Below are 25463 nucleotides of genomic sequence, written 5' to 3' on the forward strand. Positions count from 1 at the left end.
TTGTTAAGTACTATATTTCAGAATATATTGTAAAAGTAAACTAGGAATGAATAACAAACCAATACAACATCAGTGTGCAGAACCATTCCTTGGTCACACTGTTAACATTGACATGAATGACATCGATGAATAATTAAATTTTCACAGCTTACCAATCTCATACTGATATAACTGCAGCCTCAAGCATAGCTGCAGTATTGCATTACTTACATGGATTACATACTTGCCTCGTTATTCACCTATTAATATAGAGAGTGTCTGAATTCCAAATTCCAACTTTCCCATTTTAGCTTTCTCCGGTTTCTGATTTTCTCCCCCACCCTGGCTGCCAGAATTCTCCCAATCTATTTGAGAGCTATCTCAACCCTTCCCAACACTCAGATAACCATTATAACAGGATTCACCAAATCAATGTTAAGTACAGAAATACTGGCTGGTTTCCTCTACCTGGATTCGGAGATGCCACGGATAGTGTTGACCCTCTTCAGTTGCCACCACTTGACCTCAAACGCACCCACTGGGCTGGATTTTCTGGTGAGTAGCAATCTCAGGCAAATTGCCACTGTGGGCCTTCTTTTCTACCACATTTTTGACAGGACATTCCACTCAGGGCTCCTTAGAAATGTGCAACTGCACTTCCATTCTGAGTTTTTCTTTAACACAGAACTGCCAATGGAAGTGCTGGAGCCCTTGCTGATTTTTCATAGTTTTATTTTATTCTTTTTTTTTAAAATTTTGGTTTGGAGCTGTGTACTAGGGACTGAGATCTCAAGATGACTTTTGGACAGTGTGTAACAGCTTGTGTTACAAAGAAAACAGACCAACACAAGTTTTTGTTTATTCATGAGGCCAAGCCTGGAAATTAACTGCAAGTTGGTTACTGATCAAAAGTTTCTATACATGTTTAGTCAGCAGGGAAGTGCATTATATTTAAACAGGCAGAAGTTGGCTATTAACGAGGTCAGTACCTGGAAATTGGTTGCAGCAAATCTGGAAAAGACCTTAAACTCAAGCAGATGTTGCATGGTAACTGGGACCTTATGGAGGTGCTGGTCAGTCTGTTATAGAGTGGTCAGAGTTTAATCTGGGTTTTGGACGGTGTTTTTTGTTAAAAAAAGAATTGGCTATTGATGCTACAGCTTGAAGATCTGATGGCTCTCTGCCTAATCTCCCATTAGTAGCTCTTGAAAGGTCACAGAATAGGAATGAAAAATTCATTCACTGAATGAACTGAAAACGTGAATCTGATTGCTTCTTGGTTGATTTCCTGAAGATGGCAATCATCTATGCTACTGAAGAAATCCATTGTGAAAACTGCTTAGGTAATCTGGCCAATTTTGTTATTTTCATTTATTTATCCTTTAACTGTTTTGGTTGTCTCTCTGTCCTTTGTGCGAATGAGGCTGAAAACAAAAGATGCTGGGTTTAAAGTATAGATTATTTAGATTTCTTTGTTGTTTAACTTTTGCTCTGCTAAGGTTACTACGTCGTTAATAAATTGCTAAGATACAAACCAGTGTCTGGAATTGATTATTTGCAGAGTGTGGGGTTGATTACACAAAAGTTTGGTCAGGAACCACTGTGGTCAATTTTGAAGGTCTTTGAAGGATTTAATTTTACTGTGCTAGAGAAGTGGAAAGGTTGATTTTATTCAGCTATCTGTCTCCGTGTGGCAACACAAGGCAATCACACCCTCTTTTCACAGCAGTCAGCTGCCTTATTGTCAAATGTGAAGCTCCTGATGGACACACTGACAGCTGCTGTAAACCCACCAGTGCATAAGGTAAGTGAGGCGTTAGGGAAAGCTGGAAAGGGTAGGCTTCTAGATGATTAGGTGCCAGATAAGTAGGATGGGCAGCTGAAAAAGGTGCCAGGTGAGTAGGCAGCAGGATGCCAGCTAAGTTGGGTGACAGCTGGGTAGAATGCTAGGGTACAAGATGGAAAGGGATGTAATGCAGTACTTAGGATAGAAGAAATCAGTCTGTCAGGGTGGGACAGAGATGAGTCTTCAGGTAGGGTGGTGGGAATGGTTTAAGGTCAATGGATTGGGTCCGAGGATGATGTGCAGAAGACGGTCCCTGGGCTATTGGGTCAGCCTCTGGGGGCGTGTGCGCATGTGTACACATGATTGGGTGGGTGAGGTCAGCATGGGGACAGTTGAATAGTTACTCAAGAGTTAGATGAGCAATTTAATAGTCTAACATTTCCTGAATAACTATTTTACTTAATTTCATCAGAACCATCTGAAGTCTCTGATTTTGGAAGGGTTGCAGGTATAGATAATTTTCTAACAGAAGATTAAATTTCTTGGGTATTTCTTTTGGAGTGTGCTACAACCAGGATGCCGCAGGGTCACTGTGCGACTCCTACCTGCACGAAAACAACTGTCCGACAATGGAATATCTGGGTCAATGTTTTAGGTCACTGGCCTTTCATTACAAATAAGGTATCTCTCTCAGCAGATGTTGTTCCACCTAAGTATTTGTAATATTTTCTGCTTTTATTCCAGATTTTCATATTGCTTCGATAAAAGGATATATCAATCCAGGCCAAAAATTGAATTCAGATCAATGCTGGAACGATAGTCCACCCAATTTAATTGCTTCTTCGTGCTGCCACCTTATTTTATTTATATTCACTTCTGATCTCATCCAACACTGCCATTTTCATTACTTGACTTCACTAAAGAACTAATCCTGTCTTGAACCAATCCCCCAACATTTATCTTCAAAGGCAGAATTCTTGGCCCTGTCTCAACATAGCAACATTTGAAGACAAAGAACAGAAAATTCATACACCAGTCAAAAGCTGCTTATTCTTCTATAACGTTATATCCTGCCTTGCACATTGTGCAACAAACCAAAAATGTGATAATAGGCAGAAAGAAAAAAAAATTAAAGGACACTGAAACTAAATCTGAAGACAACAATTATTCAGTAATTAAAATTACCTTTCAGTTACACGTGAATCAGTCACAACAAGGTTTGATAATATAGCTTTTTATGTATTTATGTATGGGAAATAGCTATTTAAGTATGGGAAATAGTTACTTATGTATCGGAAATGAATCATATGTGTTGTTGTACTAGAATCACATACCTAATCTATAAAACTCTACAAATTTCTCCAGTGGCTTGCTGCATAGTACAATTCACACCTTTTCTGTCACACTTCCATTGATTCATAGGCTTGCCTACAACAATAATTAAGCACTTTACGGCATACATTTTCTATCAGGAGTAGCTTACAAGTAATGCAAACAGGGTAAAACCAAATCCCAAAGTCTCATGCGCAAACTTCAGTTTAGTCTTTAAGTGTCACTAATGAGGTGCACATACAACAGTATTCTTGAATTACCAAAAAAAATGAAGTTACTGGAAAAACTGTTATTTTAATGAGGGACACTTACTTCAACACCTTTTCAATACATCTAAACTTGAGTACATTTGAAGATGAAATTCTGAATGTTTACAATTAGTTTCATTTTTCAGCACTGCATGTACTGGTTGCCATATTTGCCTGTGGTAATTACTGCACATCAACGTAACTCATTGTATATGAAGCTCAAATTTGAGAAATTTAAGGCACAAATTAAATCAAAGTCTTCCTTTCCATAATGGAATTATACTGCTGTCTGCTTACTTCTGTAAAGCATACATTATTTGCTAAATAAGAATGGCATATTTAAGAATTGGGCATGGTTGTATTTTCTTAACCACTAGGATAGCTACCACAATGCACATGGCATAGACCACTGAAAACAGGATGTGTAACAAAATAACAAGTGATTTCTTTAAGGATTGTTCAACAGGTTGGTCTTCACTACACAGGTACCTTTATCAGACCTCCCAAGTTACATGGTGTTTCATTTCATTGCTTACACTGCTGGACATTAGAAACATAACTTCTAAAGGGGTGTCACATTGGGGCATTTACTAATACTGCTGCTGAAAACATGAAATGCTCCACGTTTGAAATTTATCAGTAACCCCTCTAAGTTTGATTTTTCAAAATTATACCCAAAGATAAACAGGAGCTAAATTTTGCTAAATTTCTCGTGCACAAGGTAGAGCACTGCATTGTTAAAACATTAGGAAGCTATTTTTAAATAGTCTAGTAATAGCTAATAAATAATGTTTAAGGATACATTACTTAACTTCACATTTCCATAGAGATTCATTCCAAATTACAAAACCTACGGCCTCCAGTGTTTCTTGCACGCATTCACCATTGTCTGTGGCAGGAAGATAAGACCGCAGCAGGCTAGTAATATGCAGCAACAATGATAACAGCCTACTCCAGCCAAACGAAACATGGTTCTTGTGAAGGAGGATGAACCCTCATCAACTTTTATTTCATAGAACAAAACTTTTGTCCTCCAGTTCCGTAAGTTCTACAGCAACCGTAAATAAGGTTTTAGAGTAGATAGGGTACACAAACATCAACTGGTAACAAAAAGACATGACCAATACTCACTCATCTCCATCTACGTGGATATGGAAAACCACCAATTCGACTGGGGCAACACCAGGATCCTGGGACAGGCGAAGCAGAGACAAGCACGGGAATTCCTAGAAGCCTGGCTCTCTACTAAGAAAGCCATCAATAAACACGTAGAGCTAGACCCCATTTACACTCCACTGCGAAGGAAAACCGGAAGTGAGGTAATCCAGGTCAACAGACTCCAGAGGTTAAATACCAGGCGGGAAAACACAACAGCGCTTTATCAGAGGTTGCACTGATGATGTTACCCAGCAGGTTAATGAAACGTCTGCAGAACAACGAACCAGCTCAGCAAGCCAAGCAACCACAACAGCAACTGTAATCTCATGCTTTCTAATATCTCACCAAAATCACTTCTATTCATACTTGCTCACCTATATTGGCCTCCAGTTGACCTTGATCTTAATATTCTGATCCTTTTAACTCTGTGACTTTATCCTTCGTATTCTCTAATCTTCTCCAATCCCCAAACACCATGTTCTCCTCCAATTCTTACCATTTCACCATTGGGAGATGGGTTTTCAGCTGCCTAGATCCCCAAGCTCTAGCATTCCCTGTCATTTTCTCCTCTTTATATGTTCCTTATAAAAGTCTTTAACTACCTATCCTAAAATCTCCTAACCTTGAACAACACTTGGAGGAAGCACAGAGGGTGACAAGGGCGCAAAATGTACTGATTGGGGGATTTCAATGTCCACTATCAATAGTAGCTCAGCAGTAGCACTACTGATTGAGCTCATGGGGTCCTGAAGGACACAGCTGCTAGACTGGACTGTGTTAAGTGATGAAGGAACCAAGAGGGAAATACATACTTGACCTCATCCTTACCAATCTGCCAGTTGCAGATGCATCTGTCCATGATAGAGTGACCACCACACAATCCTGGAGGAGATGAAATCCCACCTTCAAATTGTGAATATCCTCCATCATATCGTGTCATGTGCTAATGTGACAGACTTCAAACAGATCCAGCAACTCGAAACTGGGCATCCACAGGGTGGTCTGGGCCATCAACAGCAGCATTGTACTCCAACACCATCTGCAACCTCATGGCCTGGCATATACCCCACTCAATCATTACCATCAAGCCAGCCAATCAACCCTGGGGCAATGAAGAGTGCAGGAGAGTATGTCAGGGGCAGCACCAACATACCTACAAATGACATGTCAACCTGGTGAATCTACCAAACTGGACTCCTTGCGTACCAAACAGCATAAGCAACAAGTGATAGACAGAGCTAAGTAATCCTACAACCTATAGATCAGATCGAAGCTTTGCAGCCTGCCACATATAGTCATGAGTGGTGGTGTACAATAAACAACTCACTGAAGGAGATGGTTTCACAAATACAGGTCATTCTCCTATAACGTGATAGTTGCGTTCTTGCTCGACCTTGCGCTAAAGAAAATCGCCATAGAAAATCGCGTTATAGGGAAATTGCTACAGAAAATCGCAATAGCTGTACAGCAGAAAGTTCGTGTTAACCAAACAGCGTCCACTATTCATCAATCGCGTTACAGCCAATTCGCATTAATGAAACACACTTTACACCAGAACTACCTGTACCCCCATCCTCAATGATGGATGAGCCCCACACATCAGTGCAAAATACAAGGCTGAAGCATTCGTAGCAATCTACAGCCAGAAATACCAAATGGATGATCCATCTCTGCCTCCCATAGTGGTCTCCAGCATCACAGATGTCAGTCTTCAGCCAATTCAATTCACTCCACTTCACATAATATAAACAAACAGTTGCACGTACCGGACAGTGTAAAAGCTATGGACTCTGACAACATTCCAGCAGTAGCACTGAAGACATGCTCCAGAACTTGCTGCTTCCCTTGCCAAGTTGTTCCAGTACAGTTACAACACTGGAATCTACCCAACAATGTACATAAAAAGGAGGACAAATCCAACACAGCCAGTTACCACCACATTAGACTACTCCTTTCGATCATCAGTAAAGTGACAAAGTGTCTTCAAGAGTGCTATCAAGTAGTAGTAATCTACTCATTGACATCTAGTTTAAGTTCAGTCAGGGCCACTCAGTTCCTAACCTCATTACAGCCTTGGCTGAAACAAAAGCTCTGAACTCCAGAGGTGAGGTGAAAGGGACAGCCCTTGGCATTAAGGTGCCATAACAAAACTGGAATCAATGGTCAAACTCACTGCTGGTTGGAGTAATACCTGGCACATAGGAAGACGACTGTGGTTGTTGGGAGGTCAGTCATCTCAGCTCCAGGATATCTCTGCAGGAGTTTCTCAGGGTAGTGTCCTAGGCCCAACCATCTTCAGCTGTTTCATTAAAGACACTCCCTCCATCACAAGTAGGGATATTTGCTGATGCTTGCACAAAGTTCAGTACCATTCACAACTGCTCAGGTACTGAAGCAGTCCGTGTTCAAATGCAACAAGATCTGGACAGTTTCCAGGCTTGGGCTGATAAGTGTCAAGTGGTAATATATCATTGTTCGTTTACTGTCACTGGGTCAACATCTTGGAATTCCCTCCCTAAAGGCATTTTGGATCTCAGTGCAGAACATGGACTACAGCAGTTCAAGAAGGGAGCTCACCACCACTTTAAGGGCAACTAGGAATGGGCAATAAATGCTGGCCAGCCAGCGATACCTATGTCCAACGAGTGAACTTTTAAAAGTGACAAATACTGTTTGATAATTCTGTTTCAAAATGTCTATTGTTTTGGTACACTAAAAGGCACAATAAATGTAGTATTGCTTTAAAGTTTTTGAGAAGACTTGTAGCTTGGGTCGTGAACGAGGTTGTGGACATGCTCGCCAAGCCAGTAGATTTGGTTGCAAATGTTTCATCACCCTGCTAGGTAACATTGTCAGTGCATCTCCAGGGAAGGGTCGGTATTCTGTCCCACTTGTTATTTATATGCCTTGGTTTGCTGGGGTGGATGGTGTTACTTCTGGTTTTGTTTCTCAGTGCTTTGTACGCAGGGTCTAATTCAATGTGTTTGTTGATGGAGTTCCAGTTTGAATACAAGGCCTTCAGGAATTCCCTGGCATGTCTGTTCAGCTTGTGCGATTATGGATGTGCTATCCCAGTCAAATTAGTGTCCCTCATTGTCGGTGTGTAGTGAAACAAGTAAGAATCGGTGGTGTTTGTTGGTGGCTATTTGGTGCTCACGTATCTGCATAGTCAATTTTCTTCCAGTTTGGCCTTTGCTGTGTTTCTCACAGTTCTTGCAGGGTATTTTGTAAATTACCCCAGTTTTGCTGGTTTTGGGTATGGGATCCTTTCCGTTTGTCAGTAGCTGTCGTAGGATGGTCGTCGTCGGTTTGTGGGCTACTCTGATACTTACGGGTTCGAGTAGTCTTGTGGTCATTTCTGAAATGTCCTTGCTGTATGGTAGGGTAATTAGTGAGTCTGGTTGTGTTGTGCCTTCCTATTGTATATATTGTATATTTCTATATTGTAGTTTTGCTATTGTATTAAATTTAACACAAAATGGTGTTGGACAATTCAAGTGAACGACACAACCCAATTTGATCCTGCGGATGTTGAGTGGTTGTTTTTCACTGATCAAAGCAGGAATTCTGGCTGTATCCCCTTCCTCAAGCACTGCTACATGTATCTCCAATGAAGCCACAATGAGCCAAATCAACACAGACAGAGGGTTGAGCAGCAGTACTTTATTGGATTTAGGTTGAGCTATGCACTGGATAAAATCATTTTGTCTTGAAGTCTAATATTGTAATTTAGTGATAACTGTTGACAATAACTAAGTTATCACTGACAAAACCTGTACATCAGTATGACTGCTTTTGTAAACAATAAGTGTCCAGTTGAACTTGCTCAAAATAATTTTACTCTACTTCTAATCAATCTAAACTTTGAGCAAGAATTTCTCATGCTGAAACAACAGATGGTCTACGCTTGGAGTTAGAGTACTAGTTAGTTTGTGACAGGAAGAAATAGATTTTTGCTTCGGATATGTAGAGTTTTAAAAGCAGTGCCAATTTGAGATGAATTCAATTTGTTCTATTTTATTCACTGAATTTAAATCTTGTTGCTTCTGGACACCTGCCATTGTTCTTTTTGTCCCAATATTCTACTACTCTCTACTGGACCAGAGTCATCATGTCCTTTTCTCTCCTGTCCAAATTACCTCATCCTCCATCATCCCAATACAGAAATAAAAAGGAGATAAAGGAATAATAATGCAAATATTAGCAATATTTTATTTTCACGTTGACATTTGGTGAGATTTCATTGGCCAAATTAGCGATGTGATTTATACATTGTCAGCTATTGACAATATTGAAATATGTCTGAATGTGATCAAAGGTCTTTCTTTAATTCCTGTTAGTGAAAGTATGTTGTTTGCAGTCTATGGAGAGTCTTAGATGGAGCAAGCATTTAGAGTCATAAGAAACGTACAGCACGGAAACAGATGCTTTGGTCCAACTCATCGATGCCGACCAGATATCCTAAATTAATCTAGTCCCATTTGCCAGCATTTGGCCCATATCCCTCAAACCTTCCTGTTCATATACCCATACAAATGCCTTTTAAATGTTGTAATTGTACTAGCCTCCATCACTTCTTCTGGCAGCTCATTACATACATGCACCACCCATTGTGTGAAAAAGTTGCCCCTCAGGTCCCTTTGAAATCTTTCCCCTCTCACCTTAAACCTAAGCACACGAGTTTTGGACTCGCCTACCCCGGAAAAAGACCTTGTCTATTTACCCTATCCATGCCGCTCATGATTTTATAAATCTCTATAAGGTCACCCCTCAGCCTCCGATGCTCCAGGGAAATTAGCCCTAGCCTATTCAGCCTTTCCCTATAGCTCAAACCCTCCAACCCTGGCAACATCCTTGTAAATCTTTTCTGAACCCTTTCAAGCTTCCCAACATCATTCCTACGGCAGGGAAACCACAATTGCATGCAATATTCTAAAAGTGGCCTAACCAATGTCCTGTACAACCGCAACGTGATCTCCCAACTCCTATACTCAACGCACTGACCAATAAAGGCAAACAAACCAAAACGCCTTCATCACTATCCTATCTACCTGTGACTCCACTTTCAATGAACTGTAAACTTGACCTCCAAAGTCTCTGTTCAGAAACACTCCCCAGGACCTTACCATTAAGTGTATAAGTCCTGCCCTGACTTGCCTTTCCAAATGCAGCACCTCTCATTTATCTAAATGAAACACCATCTGCCACTCCCCAGTCCATTGGCCCATCTGATCAAGATCCAAAAGTGGACTTCTCTAAATCGTTTAGATCTGGTCCATTCATAGTACCATACTAAATTTTCTTAGAGGGGTGGGAAAACAGGATTTTTTTCCCATTTTCCTATTTTAAGCCAGTCATTTGCATGGATTCAAAACTCAAAAACAAAACACCATATTCATTTAGCAATGCACGTTGCTCCTGCAAACAGCCATCAGAACCAACTCTTCCTGTCTATCTCCCAACAACTGATTCTGAGGGTCAATATCTTCCCAAAGCAATTGACTCAGTTTAGCAGCTATGCACTATTTTTCTCTACGAGTCCCTACATTTGTAGAATGGAATTTAATTCTAAAGGCTGCAATGAGTAACAAACCAAGCACTCTACCACTAATGATTTCTACCAGGAGAATATTGTTTCTCTAATATGGTGCAAAAGTGAAAACATACCCAATATTAGCATGGTAATGAATTTGAAATGTTTTAGCTCAAGCAATGAAAATCATATGCATATGATGGGGATAAACAATTATCAGGTGTGCCATGAAATCAGATCAACAGCATTCAGAGCTATTGTCAAGCATCTCAGTTGTGCCTGTTTTCCAAGCTGCATAATTGGCTAAACTGCATGCATTCAACATTTCACAGATATGCACTAGACTGTCAATTTTCAGTCAGCCTAAGTTATCTTTTCTATGCAGCTGTGGAATGTCTGCAAATCAAGATTAAGATTGATGTGCAATTGCAGACTTTATTGACAGGTGATAGGAAAGCCTTCAAAATGTTAGGAGTTTTATTGAGGTTTTGTGATTTTGAATTTAGTTTTTTATATTACTTTTACATGCAGAATTGTCCTTGTAAAGAACATTTAAAATCTCTATAACAATTCCAAGTTGAAACGAAGCTCAATAATAAACACTTCTGAAAATAGTTGGATTACTACAGGCTGTTCTACTATTTCAAATGCTCTAAAGGAATGCTATTTGTGCAATGTTATTGTTATCCTCGAAACTGACATTAATACTATCGTTTGATTAGAGAGTAACAAAATCCATACCTTGCCTGTTCTCAGAGGATACGCTGATCATGCTTCCATCTTCAGCTAGTCCATTTTCCAGGTTATCAATGATCTGTGTGACAGGCAAGTAATATTTTTCAAAAATCTAACAGTCGCAAAACTGTATCATTACAATATTCAAAGTAACTAAAGGATTCTCAGGTGGCATTCTCATAACAGATTTTTGTAGGTATCCTAGCATGATGCTAACAAAAAAAGTTGCATTCTGTGGTTAAGTACACATCAAAAGATATGAGCTAGACAAAAGAATCAATGTTCACAGATACATTATTGTTTTAAATTAATCCAAAGAAATTTAAATTCAGGTGAAATAAATTTTGAAGCCTCTCGTTTCATTAAATTATAAACTAAGAAAAAGAATACAAAACACAATAAGAGTTCACACAAAGGACAATGAGGGACCAAATGATGTTAAGTGAGATGAATAATTTAAGATAATGACATAAGGTAGACTGCGTTCATTCTAGCCTATGCTTCAAAGCACTGGGAATTTAAAAAGTATCGCAAAAAATATTTATCAAGTTTCATCACCATTCTAAAACACAAATGCGAACAGAATGCATCCATAAATCTTTATTTGACGTGTCACGAGTGTGTAGTTGTATTAGCTATTTCGTAAAGAAGGCTAATCCGTCTTTGAAATGGACACAATGCCACCAAATGACTCCCAAAAGTCACATGACACTCTTCTGGGTTGAGCTGGTTTTGGAGCTAGATTGTGTTTATCTCTTGAAGAAATCATGAGAGTATTTGAAACTGAAAGAGCATTTCCACGGTAAGCAGAAATTCCCTGATAAAAGGTTCTCCCAGAGGTGTAAATAGTTCTTCTTAACTCACTACAACCTGACAATGAGAACCATCCAAAAACGATGCATGAGACAGTTTAAAATCATTTTGGCTAAAGATAATGGATGGTTCTGCGATCTAATTTTGAAGGATGATACAGCAGATTTGGGATAGCAGACATGTTAAATTTTGGTCTAGGTAAGACTGACAGAGAGATACCATTTTAACAGAATTCCAAGAAAAAACTTGCAGCATCAGACAGAGCAGGTTCTCAACAGCAAGATGCAAGAAGACAATCCAATGAAAGGACTGCTGTGCTGAACCAGGCTACCATAACCTGCAGCATTGACAAGTAAAATTTTTAGAAGAGCTTCCACCTCCTTCTAAGACCTCTTCTGCTCAGTCCACCAGTGGAAAGAAAACCTCAACTATTCAACTACAGAAACCATCACAGGGATGGGAGCAGAGCAGTAACATTTAAAGTACGTGGTTAATGAATGGTGATCCTAAGTTACACATGGAGAAACAGCATAAGAAGGAGCTCTCTTTGAAAATCCTTGTGACAGCCTTGTAAATACACAAATTGCTTCCACTTGTGACAGGGCTATATATGAAAATATATTCACAAGTGACTACACATAACAGGAAAAGAAATACCTCCAACAAAATTCTTCACCACGCTATGACCTCACAACAGGATCCACCATGGATTTTTCTGCAATGGCAAACCTTACGAGTTCACCGCATTTCTTAGGAGTGGGACTCAAATGGACAAACACACAAATATGTTCTTAAAATCCCAAGTTCCTACCTTTATGCAAGTTATTTTCATAGCATGTAGCCTGTCCAATGATTCCTGTGGTTTTCCCAAATACTGTGGAAGTTCTGCATGCAGGACTCTCATTGAAAATGGTATCATGGACCCTAAAAATGGGTTTGAAAAATGATTACACAACAGCAACACATTTTGCATTTATCTTTTCATGTTGTCAAGTATAACAGTGAATGGATTCCTGATTTATTTTTAACTTGTTTGTAGCATTTAAGAATATTTGCTTGAAGACAAATTTTGGCAACATATCTCAAGCTTATGCAAATTTCTAATTAAAAAATCCCAATGGTCACTTCCAATTAAATCACCTGCAAAAGATCAACAATATTCATGGTCATGTACCTTTGGCTCACCTTTCTATTCTTCTGTCAAATTAATTCTACGTATAGGAACTTTGTGTCAATAAACTGTAAACATATTTTCAAAAGCTTTCATGGGTTTGTTTGGGAGGGGATGATGGGGGTGGTGGGTTTGGGAAGAGGGAAGGACAGGAGAGAGAAGTAGGAGGGCATGTAGAGTGGAAGAGGGATCACACTGTGCTATGCAGAGAAAGGGGACTTGGTGGAATGAAAGGGCACAGATGAGTGCGTGCAGGGAAACGGAGGGTGTGAAGGAGAGGTTACACAGGGAGAGGACGGAGGAATGGAGGTGATGGGGAGAGGTAGAGGGTAGAGTGAGGGGAAGAAAGGAGAAAAGTAATGGGAAGAAAGAGTGACAGGACATGAGTGAGAGTGAGAAAGAGGTACAGCAGCACAAAGACGACAAATGTTGAAAAGAGCTAATCCTTGTCCTCTTTTCTCCATTTACTCCCCTACATGCTCCTCTTCCAAAGTTGTACAATTACACTCTCATACACTGCTTTAAGACCAAATCAGGCAGAAACAATCTACCAGATGTCGATATTTGGTGCTAGTTTAGGTACAGAATCAGAATAATGGCAACGACAGTGTTTGAACACATTACTTTTATACTATTTCTGCAGAAAACTGTCCATTTCCTGCAAAATGCAGAAATAATTTGAAGCTTCTATTTGACAAGGAAAATTTTATTTCAAAATCTCTTCGATGAACTCAAGAACATTACACTTTTCCCATCTACATATTCCTATCAATATATATGATGCATGGGAAAGTGGTTTCTGGTGTGCAATAAAGCAAATGAATAGGGTAGCTCCTGAATCCCAGCCCATGGCTGAATGTGCAATCAATTTTCCTCATGATCCTCGATTATTGAGTATTTTGCTGGGGTGCAGGGAAACCAGGGAAAGAGTAGCAGCTCAGAAGTCCTCACAGTAATCAGCTTTACAAACTTGATGGGACAGAAGGCAATTTATTTTGTTGATTGGCCTTTACAAAGACTAAGAGCTATGCCAGTCTGCAGCAGATACAAATCAATTCTAATAATTGATGACAGTGTCAATGAAAGAACAATCAGACAATGTTATTTTTATATTACACACTTGTTTGTACATTTTTGTGCTGATTGTGAAGTATTTTCAATTCTATTCAAATGACCTGTCACCACTACGAGCACTGACATTGAGGTAGCACAGCATGACTATAGTAAATCACCCTTTATTACATTTTAACCATTCACCTTGATCCATTTGTTATAAAACCTAGAACTTTAAATTTTCAGTTTTCCACATGAACCATCTTTGTAATCTTCATAAATAAAATATGAAAATACAAAGTTACACTTTAAAGATTTCACTTATATGCAGGATCATTGCTTGCACACTTCCTAGCTGGATATCTCCCATAGTACTATTAGGAAGCAGTAATACTTTACCGACCCAGCAACAATGAAAGAAATTCTATCATTGTGAATGGATTAAAAGACAACATTAATACATTTCTGTATGTATTTAATGTCTGTTTATAAATCACATTAAACAGCCAAAAGATGGCTACTTAATCCATGATTGGACTTAGTAACTTTCTAAGAGCTTCTCAGAAGCCAAAAATCAGGAACACCAACGGTAGCCCCTGATGGACCTGGAAGGATAATGAATACAACACTGTCTGCCAAAGATGTTGAATAAATAAAACTCTGACAACAGAATTTCACCTTACATCTTCTAACAGGATAGATGTATTTAATGATTTTCCACTTAAGCCTCTGGGATGGGGCTATAGATTGCTGCTTATCTGCAATGAAAGCTTTTGCCTCGATGGTAACTGATTATTTCTCATCGCTCTCCCAAATACAGAACAAAAATGCCTTTTAAATATTCAATTTGGAAATACCAGGTATTTTATGGTCAAGATTGCTACACACTGATTGACAATAGGAAATCCCTATCTCCACACGACAAATAAAGTTAAAAAGCCTATGGCCTGTCAAAGGCCGTGTGAAATAAACCTTTTTTCTGGCTACCTTTGAATGTTGTTCCAGACATTACAAAGTCAGACCATATAACTGAGGATTTGGAGGAAATACGCTGCCACTCTTTTTAAAAAGGCAGAGAAAAAAAAAAAAAAAAAAAAATCGCTATCTGCTTACAGGTAGGTGATGAGAATAAGGCAAAAGATGTATTTTAAAACTTTCATTCTGTTTCTAACAGGTTATACTCCAAGTTAGGAACGTGTATTTTATGAAGGAGAATCTTGAAGATGGTGGTATTCTCATAATCATGCTCTCATCATCCCTTGATGTGGTACACGGCTCATGTTTGGAGGATGCTGTTGAAGGGGTTTTGATGAGTTGCTGCTGTGCATTTTATGGACGTGCTCATTACTGCCATATTGCAAAGAGATGGAGGGTTGAATGGTAAAGGTGGAGTGCCAATCAAATAAACCACTTTGTCCTGATGGTTTCAAGGTCATATATTGTTGCGCTTGTGCAGACAAGTGTTTTCTATCACTGGCTGACATAACTAAATGAAAACTTTTGAGATGTCTTTTTCACAAAGGAACTATTATTTGAAAGATGTCTTTTACATCATCTTGATCTCAGTGGCTTTCAAAAATTCTGGGAAAGGCACTGGAATATAATTCAAATCCCTTTAGGGATAACATTATAGTAGATGACTACACTTCTAAAATATTTAATTGGCTGCAAAGCACTTTGGGTTATCATGAGATCATGGAAGGCACTACATAAATGCAATTCCTTTCTTCCTTCCTAATTGAGTAGTACTGGAGAGATAGGAGCCTTGGATTTTTTTGGTTGAATGACAAAAACATAGACCTCGCAGTTTATGCATTTTAAAAGGCCTGTAGCTTTGGAGAAGTCACTGACATTCTTCGAAGGCATGGGATAAATGGGATGTAATGGGATTAAACTGATCAGATAGGAATTGGCAAAGAGCTATTAAATAGTCACAGCTCATTATTCCTAGCAGATGCTGAAGGCTGCCGATTAAGCATCTGAATTCACTTAGCATTCTTGCTCCTAAGTAATTTCTTTTCCTGAGCTTATCACTCTTTATAGTAAAGCAGCACCATGTGAACAATGATTATGAAAAACAAAATAATTCAAATACCCAAGTAAAAGTCCTTATACGATAAAGGACAATCTTATATTTTCTTACTGAAGAGACAGGAGCCTTGGATTTTTTTGGTTGAATGACAAAAACGTAGACCTCGCAGTTTATGAAATGTTGTTACAGAAGAAACAATGATTACTGCTAAAGTACTGCTTAAAAAAATAGGCAATATTCTATAGCTGCCCTCTAGACCAATACTTTAATAGCTAAAAATAAAAGTCTCAGATATTCTAGCTAAGGTCAGAAGCCATACTTCAGACCCTGATGGATTAAAAATCTCACTTAGCTTTTCGTGACGTGTGGTACCACCACATATCATAAGGAGATATTGCAAGTATCACATGAAGTTCCTATGGCAGGACTATGGAAAACCAAAAGTGTCGATAACCAGGCATTTTACCAGGCTAAGACTTTAAGGACACAGTGCAGCATTGTAAAACATGCCATACATGTCAGTTAGGATGAAAGTCTCAACATATACTCAAACCATCTCGGAGTATCTTCAATACTCAGAGTCTATAGATATGAGGCTGGAAAAGCACAGCAGGTCAGACAGTGTGCTTCCAGCATCTGCAGTCCTTACTGTCTCCATCTTCAATACCCATACCAGTATTTGAAGAACCATTTAGTCAAGTATTAATTGATTGTGTCAGACCTTTAACCAAAATTAGAACAGGACACCAGTGTATCCTTACAGCAATGGATAATGACAACACTACTTTCAGAGCAATTCCTTGAAGAAGAATTACAGCTAAAGTAGTAATGGAATAGCAGACACAAGTATTGGCTTTTTTTTCTAGTCAGATCATGACAGTTTGCAAAGATTTACACTCTTCATCAGCTTAACGGGTGGCTGTTGGGCTCATAACATGGCACTCTTGCTTATACTGGAAATGTCATTTCTAAAAAAAAAAATCAATCAAATGAAACATCTCTGGCACAGTTGGGATGTCACCCAGGTTTCCTGTTTCAGAAGCAGGGACACTACCTCTGATTACAAAATATATCAGGGTCCTTGTGGTTCAATCTGTTCAAAGATGTCATGACACACACATCTGGAATAGATGGGACTTGAAACCGGTCTTCTGGCTCAGAGGTAGGCACACTACTGCTGTGTCACAAAGCCCCAGTTTTTAAAAAAAAAAATTAACCTGCGGAGCTAATTTAGGTTGACTAACATACCTTAATTATATTGCCACAATAAACCACCATTTAAATCATAACAAAGGGTATCAGCCAACTCATGATGGATGTACTCACAAGAAGATTAGCCAATTAATTTATTCCCACAATAAGCAGTATTCATCAATAATTACAGTTGCCACTTCCTGGAATTTGTAAACCAAGATATGCAAACTGTCCAAGTTGTGCCTCCTGAACCCATACCCCTCTGGTTAAAGGCAACTCCCACAGCACATCCATTGTCACTTCTACCTACTTTTGCCTTCTTCAGATTTCAAAGATTTAAGTTTCAAATACTGACATATCAACACATGAATAAGAAGCAGAGGTAGGCCACTCCGCACCTTAAACATGCTCTTCCATTCAATAAGATCATAGCTGATCCGATTACTGCCTCAACTCCACTTTTCTGTTGACCCCCTATATCCTTTGACTCCCACATTAGTTAAGACTCTATCTACCTTTGCTTTAAAAACATTCAATGACCCTATTTCCACGTATTCTGGGGAAGAGAATTCCACAGACTCTTGACATTGAGAGAAAATAACAACTACATTAATTAGGAGCTCCAATGCCCCTCTACTTCATATTCCTCTAACCTTTCTTATATGATCTGTTCTCTCAATTATACCACCATCCTGTTTTCAACACCCTCTTTAGCCTTCTCCTCTCTGATCTTGAATGGTCTTTAGCAAAGTTCTCAGCATCACCCTATTTCCCTACTCCAATGAATTTTCAAGAGTGGCACAGTGGTTGCTCTTCTCACTTTTGTTTCCACATCTATTTCTTTGAATAGGTGTCTTCCCTTCACACAGCTGACCCATTTTATCAGTCTTCAAAATTATTGTTCCACCTGGATTTTTTTTTTTAAACCATTTCTAGATCTTTTCATTAACATGTCACGTCACCAGTTCCCAATTTCTTTGCTCTCCCTCACCCACTCTAACCTATCTCCCTCTGAACATCCCGTGCTCCATTCTCTCAGGTCCGATCCTGACAGGGTCATTAAATTTGCTGATGGGGTGGCACTCTCATAGCTCTGTGATCAAAGACTAAACGGTAGCTCTCTTTAACATCTTTAATCTACACCTGGGCCGTGAACCTAACAAAAACATTAAGCTAGTATCTGACAGATCATCACATGCTCCTTCCCAGCTGCAGTCTTTCTTCCCTAATCCCACTTCAACACTCTTCCACCTCAGTCCCCCAAACTCTGAGCCCACTTATATATCTGTCTCCTCTCCAAGATTCCTCAACAGGACAACCTGGTAAGATGTTTCAGTCCTCATCTTGTCTTATCTTCCATGTGTGGTCTCATGTCCACTACATCCACAATTACTCTGACATCCTCCACCACTTTTAACAATTTTCAGTTTCCCCACCATCTCCTTTCCACCGTGGATGCCATCATCAGGTCCATCTGCCATGAGGATGGCCCACAGCACCTCTGCTTCCTCCTTGAATTGAGACTTAAACAATCATTTTCCACCACCACCTTCCTCTACCTGGATGAACTTATTCTTATTTTGACTTGACTCCAGTCGCATCCATGAATGAGGAACTTTGAATTGTTCTCAGCTTGATCTGTATTTTGTACGATATATGGATAATTTATTTGATCATTCCTACTCAGGGCCCCTCCTGTACCCACCTTTCCAGTATATTGATGACGAATGGTTCTGCTTCTGCACTGGCCCCAAATTGAGAAACAAAAATTTTTCTCCAGTTTGTTAGACTTTTAGATTTGTCACAGTTTCGACATCTCTGCTCTCCCTCCAAGTGGTATAATGATTTCTACTCATTCACACCTTCCACGTCACAAACAAACAAACATTCATATGAAATATATTATCCTCCATAATTGGGGTCTTCTGGTTCAGTGATCATGCCTCTACCTCTACCTCTACCCCTGCCATTTTAATTTAAACCCACTTCCACAATATTAAAAATGTCTGAGAGGACATGGGTCCTGGTCCCTAGTGGGATGCAACCTATTCAGTTTGAACAGATCCCTTCCTCTCCAGGATCGGTCCCAATGCCTTTAGAAGCTAAATCTCTCCCTTCTACACCATCCCTCCACCACGTATTCAACCAGTCTATTTTCCTACTTCTGATCTCACCATAATGCAATGCTGGGTTTCAAGTCACTAATTCTATTTTTCACACAGCAGCAGCTGGGAACGTTTCAGCTGTTGACATGTAATGTTCCTCTAAATCCTCTAATTGGCCCGAGTCCTTTATCATTCCCCTTTATCTTACAACATCATCACTTTTGACATTTAATCAGTTTTGCTTTCCATTCTATCAGACCTTCCCTCTTGTTTACTTCTCCCCTACCTGCATTGCCTGCCTCCCGACTTGCCCAAGGGCTTTGAACACCTTTAACTGGTTAAAAAGTAAATTGACTTGAAACATTAACTGTTCTTCTTCCAAAGATGTTGTCTAGCCTGTTGAGTATTTCCAGCACTTCATTTTAAGTTGATTATTCCTGGCTTGAATCAGCTAATTGATTTAAGTACTGAAAACCCAATTTTAACAAAATCACAGAAGTTTGGAGCATGGAAGGTGACTCTCCCTTTTGCCATAGATCTGCAATATTTACATTAAAGTATTAATCCAATTCCTCTTTGGAAGTTATGACTGAACCTGCTCTCAGATAGAGGAAGTATTTGCTTCACATTGTTCCACTTAATATAATTCTGCTTTAACATTGTTTTATTTTCCAAGGCCTGTTTCTTTGCATTATGTTCACAACCCAATGTGGTTGCCTCTCCATCTGCCTGCTCCACCCCCTCCAAAACGCCGTGCCTCCCAGAGTTTCTCCCACTGCCCTCGCGTCGGCTCTGCCTTCTTGTTTGCGCGCCAACTTCTGCCATTGCAGGGGAACCTAGTCAATCTAAAAATATAGACAATTATTGGTCAGCATTTTCCTAAAACTGTTATATAGGAAATAGGCTGCGCTGTATTTCTCACATTTCGTGAGAAGTTTTATTTTGCACGTTATTTCAGCTGGCAATGCATAGGCTTGCATATATATGGTACAGTACATCAACTTGAAGGGACTTAACTCTAACTTTAACATTTATTTGTATGGGAGCTCATGATTCACTTAAAGTTGATATTTTTAGAAATGAAACCACAACATTACGTGAGGAGTTACTGTACTGTAGTGCATTCCAGAAAACACAATGTAGAAAAACATTTCATGATCTCACCCCGGCTCATATGCTAATTACCTTAAATCTGTTCCTCTGGCACTGCCAGTGGAAACAACTTTTCCTTATTTACTCTGGCAAAACGCTTTATGCTTTGAACTTAACTCGGCCTGCTTAATCTTTCTACTCAGAGAACAATCCCAACTTTTCCAATCCAGCGGTTCTCAATCCTTTTGGATGAAGGATACTTTCCAAACAGGTTAAAATTCACAGGTACATCTCATCTTAATGCTAATATTTTAAAAGTGCCATGTGATAAATTTGTTTTAATTAAAAGAGAGAGAGAGAGAGAGAGAGAGAGAGAGAGAGAGAGAGAGAGAGAGAGAGAGAGAGAGAGAGACACAGAGAAAGAGAGGGAGAGAGCAGAAAACAAAGAAGCAATGGAAAGACACAGCACAATGGGAACCACCGTGGAGCAGGGAAAAAAAAATCTCCAGAATTGATTCAGCGCTTTAACTGCAGGAGAGAGCAGCAGCAGGAGGAGACAAGACTTGCTCCTTTTCACCATGGCACCCTGGGAAGTCATCCAACCCAAGTATCTGTGGAACCCCAATGCTCTAGTCTTTCTATGTAACCTAAGGCCCTCCCTTCTAATAACTCTCCTCTGTAGTTGCAGTAAGGTCTTGAAAAAGATTTCCTAAATGTGGTGCCCAAAATTGGAGATAAAACTCCAAGTGAGCTAGCCCATCTATCGTCAATGTTTAGCATAACCTGTTTGCTTTTCTACTTCATAACTCCATTTGTGAAGCAAAGATTCTACGTGCTTTTCTTAAGCAGCCTTCTCGACTTGGCCTGCCCTCATCAATTCTCTCTGTTACGTCATAAGAAAAAGCAGAGATCAGCACATAGCTTTTCAAGCCAGTTCTGCCATGCATAAGATCATTGCTGATCTCCTATCTTAAATCTGCTTTCTACCAAGTTAGTCAAAAATGATTTAACTTTTTTTAAAAAAAAATCAGATCCTTGAACAGATCCATCGATAGTCCATTTCCTTCTTCCCTTTCCTCCACATGGGGCTGTGATTACCTAAACACATGCTCCCATCTAGGCTTCCCATTGCTCATTTATTGCTTTATCTCCTAATCTTTGAACCCAACCCACCAGGGCCTACATTTTATTCAACCCACTAAAATTGACCCCCTTTCAATTTAATTTCTGATTTTTCTTTGTATTTTCTCAATTATTCTACAGTTAATTATACTGTGATCACCGATTCCCAAATGCGCTCTCACCGAAATATCCATTTCGTGTATCAGAACTAGTGTTAGCCCATCAACATTACTTCCTCATACTTGTATCTTTCTGAAATGTACATGCAAAGCCACTCACCCATCATCTTTCTACCATTTTATTGTAGTTATATGTGGCCTATAGCACACACCTAGAATGTAATAGGTAACAGCTCCTTGAATGTTCTTAACCCCACCCATATTAGCTTTTCATTCTCAAGAGCATTATTCTTTTCTCAGTTCTATCATGCAAAATCAATTGTGCTTTAATAATCATTAGAGCTTCAATAATCCTTTGTTTCCTTCTCTCCCCGTCTCTAGAACATACACTGAACATATAATGTATATATGCCAATAGTTGCCGAGGCAATTGTTTTAAGTACATATGCATAATTATCTATGGAAATATGAAAAGTTGGCATTAGCTATTATTTCTCATTAACAAAACTGGTCATTTAATGAATAATTTCTACCCCTGGAGTAAATCAAACACAACACATTAATTTTGAATGCAATAAAATGTAACCTCTGCGTCCTGGGTATACATGAGGATAGTACTCGTAGTACAAATCTGGCTGGTCGAGATTCCCAAATGGCTCAAATTCGGTCTCAGCATTTTGGAATAAGCTTAGCTTCATCAACAAGGCTAGTCGCACAAACCACAGCTGTAACAATGAAAATACTATTGTTATTGAGCTTGCACTCAAAATAATATCATAAAAATGTTAAAAGTATGTGTAAATGTTACATACGTTCAGTACCAAAGTGCTTATCACTTCATCATGACTTAGATTTAATCTGATGGGCGGCACGGTGGCTCAATGGTTAGCACTGCTGCCTCACAGCGCCAGCGACCCAGGTTCGATTCCAGCCTCGGGCGACTGTTTGTGCAAACTCCACACATTCGCCCTGTGTTTGCGTGGGTTTCCTCTGGGTGCTCCGGTTTCCTCCCACAGTCCAAAGATGTGCAGGGGAGGTGGATTGCCTATGCTAAATTGCCTATAGTACCCAGGAATGTTTGGGTTAGACATGTGAAATGCAGGGGTAGGGGAACGGTTCTAGGTGCGATCCTCTTCGGAGGGGCGGTGTGGACTTGTTGGACCGAATGGCCTGTTTCCGTGCTGTAGGGATTTGTATGATGAACAACTGAACCATACAGAAGAAATGCTGCATTTGATCCCATGTCTGAGGGTTAGATGACTAACCTGGATGCATTAAATCAAAACAATTGGTCTCAATCTGCTGAGTTAGCAATGCTGGAAACAAAGAAAAATACCAGGGTTTCTAACTCCTACTACTATTGAGCAATCTATCCTGGAAGTATGCAGCATCAGGCTTGGTTCCAAAGACCTTGGCATTGCCAATGACTTACCATCAAAGGTCAAAAAATATCAGCCACTTGGGGAAGGTTTTGGAAAAAGATAATCACCTATGTAACTGTTCTGGAAAAAAGTAAAATGCATTCATCTATATATGTAGATTGCAAGAAAAATGGCAAGAAAATATGGGGGAAACATACTTAAAATGCTCCTTTCCAGCTACTCAAAACAAACACATCCAGAAATGTAAGCACAATTCCAAACCATGTAAAGTAGTGAAGTATCAATATTGATTACTGTCATGTCATTTAGGCAAATTTTCCTATTCTTTCATGGAAAAAAGGTTGGTAAAGAAAAACAGATTTCCTTCAAAGTCAGTAGGATTGTATTGGAACACAATGTAAGTGTTTCTTATATTTCAGTTCCTGACCTAATTCAGGCACAGGACCTCAGCTTCAGCCTTGCCATGCAATCTTTAAGCATTGCTATGTGGTGAGACTGAGAGAATGGTCTAATGTTTATAGTTAAAATTGAACAGATGGGACATAGCCAATTGTTAAATCTATGAAGCAACTAGCAACAACAGGAGGATGATCCCAAAGGGTGACTGAAAGCGAAAAGAAACTATATTCACCTCATCTATGCCCCTCATTTTTATAAACCAATTTAATAATATCCTTCCTATAATAGGGTGACCAGAACCATACACTGTACTCCAAAAGTGGCCTCACCAACATTCTGTACAACCTCAATATGATGTCTCAACTCCTATATTCAATGGTCTGAGCAATGAAGGCAAGCATGCTAAATGCCTTCTCAACCACCTTGCCTACCTGCGACGCAACTGTCAAAGAACTATGCACTTGAACCCCTAGATCTCTCTGTTCAACACTACTACCCAGGGCCCTACCATTAACTGTTTAAGTCTTGCTCTCGTTTCTTTTACTTGTGTTGATGCTTTCTTTTCTGTTCATTTGTATAGTTAAAGTCAGGCAAACAGGAGTACACAATACAAAATCATGTACAAATCCTATGATGTAACCCTTGACAATTTAAAACATGCACATATGCTTACTTTCAGCAATTCTACAAACAAATCACAGAAAGCTGTACTGAGGAACAGCAGGTTTCATTTCAAATTGTTAGTGGAGGTAACTTTTGTTGACAGTAAAACCAAGTTAGAGCATCCTGAGTTTTTTTGAGGTTTCCAAACTTAAAACCAGTCTATTATTTTCCTATTAAAATCAAAGTGAAACGACTTCTCTTTAGGATGGAAACAATGATTCTGACGGAGGGTTTCAAATGGAACCCAACATAGTTTATTTATACCCAAATGGAATGAACCAATTGTCAAGTGAAGTATTGCTCAACACATGACGCATATTCTGCTCTTCAGAAAATATGAATTAGCTTTCTTTCCTTTTATACTTTGAATGAAATTACTAACAGCAAAATGTCCTGATAGCATTTTATTAAACATCTGAATTATTTCAGTAGTGACAATCATGAGCTGTCATTGTTCCTGAACCTGCACTACATTATTGTAAAATGAGACTAACGTTATGTAATCCAGGGGTGTGCTAAAATTTGTAACATAACGTATAAAAGATGGTATGACAATGCATCAGATTCAGACTCGGGACAAGTACCACCCAGAGACACTGTCAAAGGATTCTGTCTAATGAAACTGAATTTAAGCTGGACAGTCTGTGTTTGCCCAGGTTTTAGAATAGAGAGAGCATGAGAAAGGGTGTGCGCGAGCCTTGGCCATCATTTACATAAAGCACATGGAGAGTGACTGTAAATTAAACTTGGGTAAAGAGCCAGGACACTATGTTCCAACATTGAGAATTTGAGCTGGGGAGAGAAAAGTGTGATGTATAGTTTCTTCCCTTGCTTCCTCAGGGACATGATTTAGCGCACTCAATCAGTTAGTAAAACTTTGTATTCATGCTTCCTTTGCATTTCAGTTTTCTCCTCAATTCAACACAACGTGCTTCCAATTGCACTCGTTCACCTTCCCTCCAACTGATTTGTCTTCGGCATCACAGAATTAGAATTGTGTCCAGTACCATATCCAGACAGTATATGCATTTTTTAAAGATTGCTAAAAGTAAAATGAACTTGTAATTTGATAATCATGCGAAATGTCTTTGGTCAGTTGACTATAGAGAAAGCAGAATCTCAAAGAGGAAGGACCTTAAAAACAGAAATTTTGTAAGAAATTCAGGAGATCTAACAGTATTTGGCAGCATTACAACAAGTTATCATTTTGTGTCAAAATGTTAATTTTTGACTCAAAATGTTAATTGTTTTCTCTCCACAGGTGCTGCCACACCTCCCGATTTTCTGCTACGATTTTGGTTCTGTTTCAGATTTCCAGTATCTGCAGTTCTTTGTTTACATTAGTAAAAACCTTAGAATGTACTCATCAAGACAAACACAAGAGTGATTCTCCTGCAGAAAAACTGACATCCACGTTTTAAATTTGGCATTCCTGCAATAGCCCTGATGAGTACAAAGTGAAAAAGATTCAACAATAGAGACAACAAGGTGCAGGGCTGAATGAACACAGCAGGCCAAGCAGCATCATAGGAGCAGAGAGGCTGACG

General features: G+C 39.3%; 1 protein-coding gene across 1 annotated transcript; it reads right to left on the reverse strand.

Moving 5' to 3' along the window:
- Positions 1-10754: 10754 nt before the first annotated feature.
- On the reverse strand, positions 10755-22199 carry LOC125483159 (trafficking protein particle complex subunit 12-like). The gene is made up of 3 exons (XM_048597106.1): positions 22059-22199; positions 12396-12508; positions 10755-10850 (listed from the first exon to the last, which is right to left on the reverse strand). The coding sequence occupies exons 1-3, from the start codon at positions 22168-22170 to the stop codon at positions 10755-10757; spliced, it is 321 nt and encodes a 106-aa protein (XP_048453063.1). The 5' UTR covers positions 22171-22199.
- Between the last annotated feature and the right edge of the window lie 3264 nt (positions 22200-25463).

This window comes from Rhincodon typus, chromosome 5 (genome assembly GCF_021869965.1).
Source record: "Rhincodon typus isolate 14 chromosome 5, sRhiTyp1.1, whole genome shotgun sequence".
NCBI classification, from domain to species: Eukaryota; Metazoa; Chordata; class Chondrichthyes; order Orectolobiformes; family Rhincodontidae; genus Rhincodon; species Rhincodon typus.

What these genes read in the sequence shown, in the direction of transcription:
- LOC125483159 (XM_048597106.1), bottom strand. Translation starts at nt 22,170, where the DNA reads ATGAAGCTAAGCTTATTCCAAAATGCTGAGACCGAATTTGAGCCATTT. An exon ending in TGTATACCCAGGACGCAGAG is followed by an intron (nt 12,509 to 22,058) that starts GTTACATTTTAT and finishes ACCCATTTTTAG; the next exon opens with GGTCCATGATACCATTTTCA. An exon ending in TGAAAATAACTTGCATAAAG is followed by an intron (nt 10,851 to 12,395) that starts GTAGGAACTTGG and finishes CCTGTCACACAG; the next exon opens with ATCATTGATAACCTGGAAAA.